The sequence below is a fragment of the Silene latifolia genome, chromosome 2, assembly GCF_048544455.1.
Source record: "Silene latifolia isolate original U9 population chromosome 2, ASM4854445v1, whole genome shotgun sequence".
In the NCBI taxonomy this organism is placed as follows: Eukaryota; Viridiplantae; Streptophyta; class Magnoliopsida; order Caryophyllales; family Caryophyllaceae; genus Silene; species Silene latifolia.
Window position 1 is genome coordinate 186,173,715 of NC_133527.1, and position 1,669 is coordinate 186,175,383.

The window sequence follows — 1,669 nt, forward strand, 5'->3', positions numbered from 1 at the left end:
TGTAACTTGAACATTTGGACTTTTGGACATTTGGTTATCTTGGAAACATTTTGTGGACTTTTGGACATTTGGTTATCTTGGAAACATTTTGTGGTGTATTTTATTTTATTTACTCATCAAGACTTTTGTTACACTTTGGACATTTGTTTATGCAAGCATCAATTGAAAATGTCCACTTACAAGAAGTCAGGTAGGTATTATTAATTAAAGCAGCAGTTCATCGTCGCAAGCTCGCAAAAACCTAAAAAAATGAAACCAGTCATCGGTTAACCGATGAACCGAACCGTTTCAAACGGTTAACCGAATTGAAAAAACCGGTTTAAATCGGTTCGGTTTAGGTGCGGTTTTCTGATGAACCGGTTGAGTCGGTTAACCGGTTTTTTGTACCGGTTCGGTTCGGTTAACCGTTATGAACACCCCTAAGCATAACCATCCAAAACCAACCTTTCCCAAACGGACCTCGTCTGGGGTACAAGGACCAGGTTTCTATAGTAGCAATCCCGATTTAAATGACGCTGTCAACGAAAGAAATAATGGGTCTGAAATGAGATTTTCTGAGCAGTCCTCCTCTGCCGGAAAATCTGCTATGCTACATGACAATTCTGAGGTTTCTGTTGGGGTTAATGGTGATCCAAAAAGCAAGAGAAGGTGAGATATGTTTCTCTTTAGTTGTTTTAATGTATATGTCAGCTAGTGTAGCCCGAGTTTGAAACTCGTCAGAATCAAAATTACCCTTATGACTCCCTTTAGACGGAAGAAAATGTTCTTTTCACTATTCCTTTTTTTTTTCTTAGGAAACATGGTAATAAGAGCAATGAAGGAGAACTGCATGATGGAGATACCGAAAAAGGTTGTATTTGGGTGCGAAACAATGCTGAGCCTGAAATAATGGGAGACGGTTTTCGTTGGAGAAAATACGGGCAAAAGGTAGTCAAGGGTAATCCGTATCCTAGGTTGGTACCTCCTCAAATCTACTCTGTCTCTATCCCAATCATTTGTTTACCTTTTTTTTTTATATCTGTGAGGAGTATTTTAATCAAAGGTAAACAAATGACTGAGACAAAGGTATTACATAACTTCGATACACGGTACACCAACTTGGACATTGGTTCCAAATGGCCTGATATAGGATGTTTTAGCTATCGTTTTGGTGTCACAATGTAGAGCAGAGTTATTTGAAGTCGGATTTCATGTTTAAATGCAGAAGTTACTACAGGTGCACGAGCGTCAAGTGTGATGTCCGGAAGCATGTCGAACGAGCACTGGATGACCCGAGTGCCTTCATCACAACATATGAGGGCAAGCATAACCATGAAAGGCCTTAGTGTATGAATATTTAACTTGCCTCTCAGCAGGACTCTTAATTTCTTACTACTACTATTTAATAGAGAAACTGTTAAGTACATGTAATATGAACTGATTCTTGGAATAAGCAAATTCAAATTATCATTGCCGATAATGGTTTTAAATCGCGGTTTCAGTCTTGATTCTGTAAAAATTGCGTCACCGAAAAAAAAAACAAAAAATTAATAAAAGACTCAAATCTCTAACAACAAAATTTTGTGAGTTTAAGTCGGGATACTACTCGTCAACACCAAAACAATAACTCACATGAGCAACATTTTACAAATTGTCACCTACATGAATTTAGAATTTAATTTCATTTTAC

The 1,669-nt window shown here is 37.6% G+C and overlaps 1 protein-coding gene across 1 annotated transcript; it reads left to right on the forward strand.

Moving 5' to 3' along the window:
• The first annotated feature begins 428 nt into the window (after nucleotides 1-428).
• Nucleotides 429-1,469, forward strand: LOC141643790 (putative WRKY transcription factor 33). Its single transcript, XM_074453100.1, has 3 exons — nucleotides 429-648; nucleotides 795-953; nucleotides 1,205-1,469. The coding sequence occupies exons 1-3, from the start codon at nucleotides 545-547 to the stop codon at nucleotides 1,323-1,325; spliced, it is 384 nt and encodes a 127-aa protein (XP_074309201.1). The 5' UTR covers nucleotides 429-544; the 3' UTR covers nucleotides 1,326-1,469.
• Nucleotides 1,470-1,669: the final 200 nt, after the last annotated feature.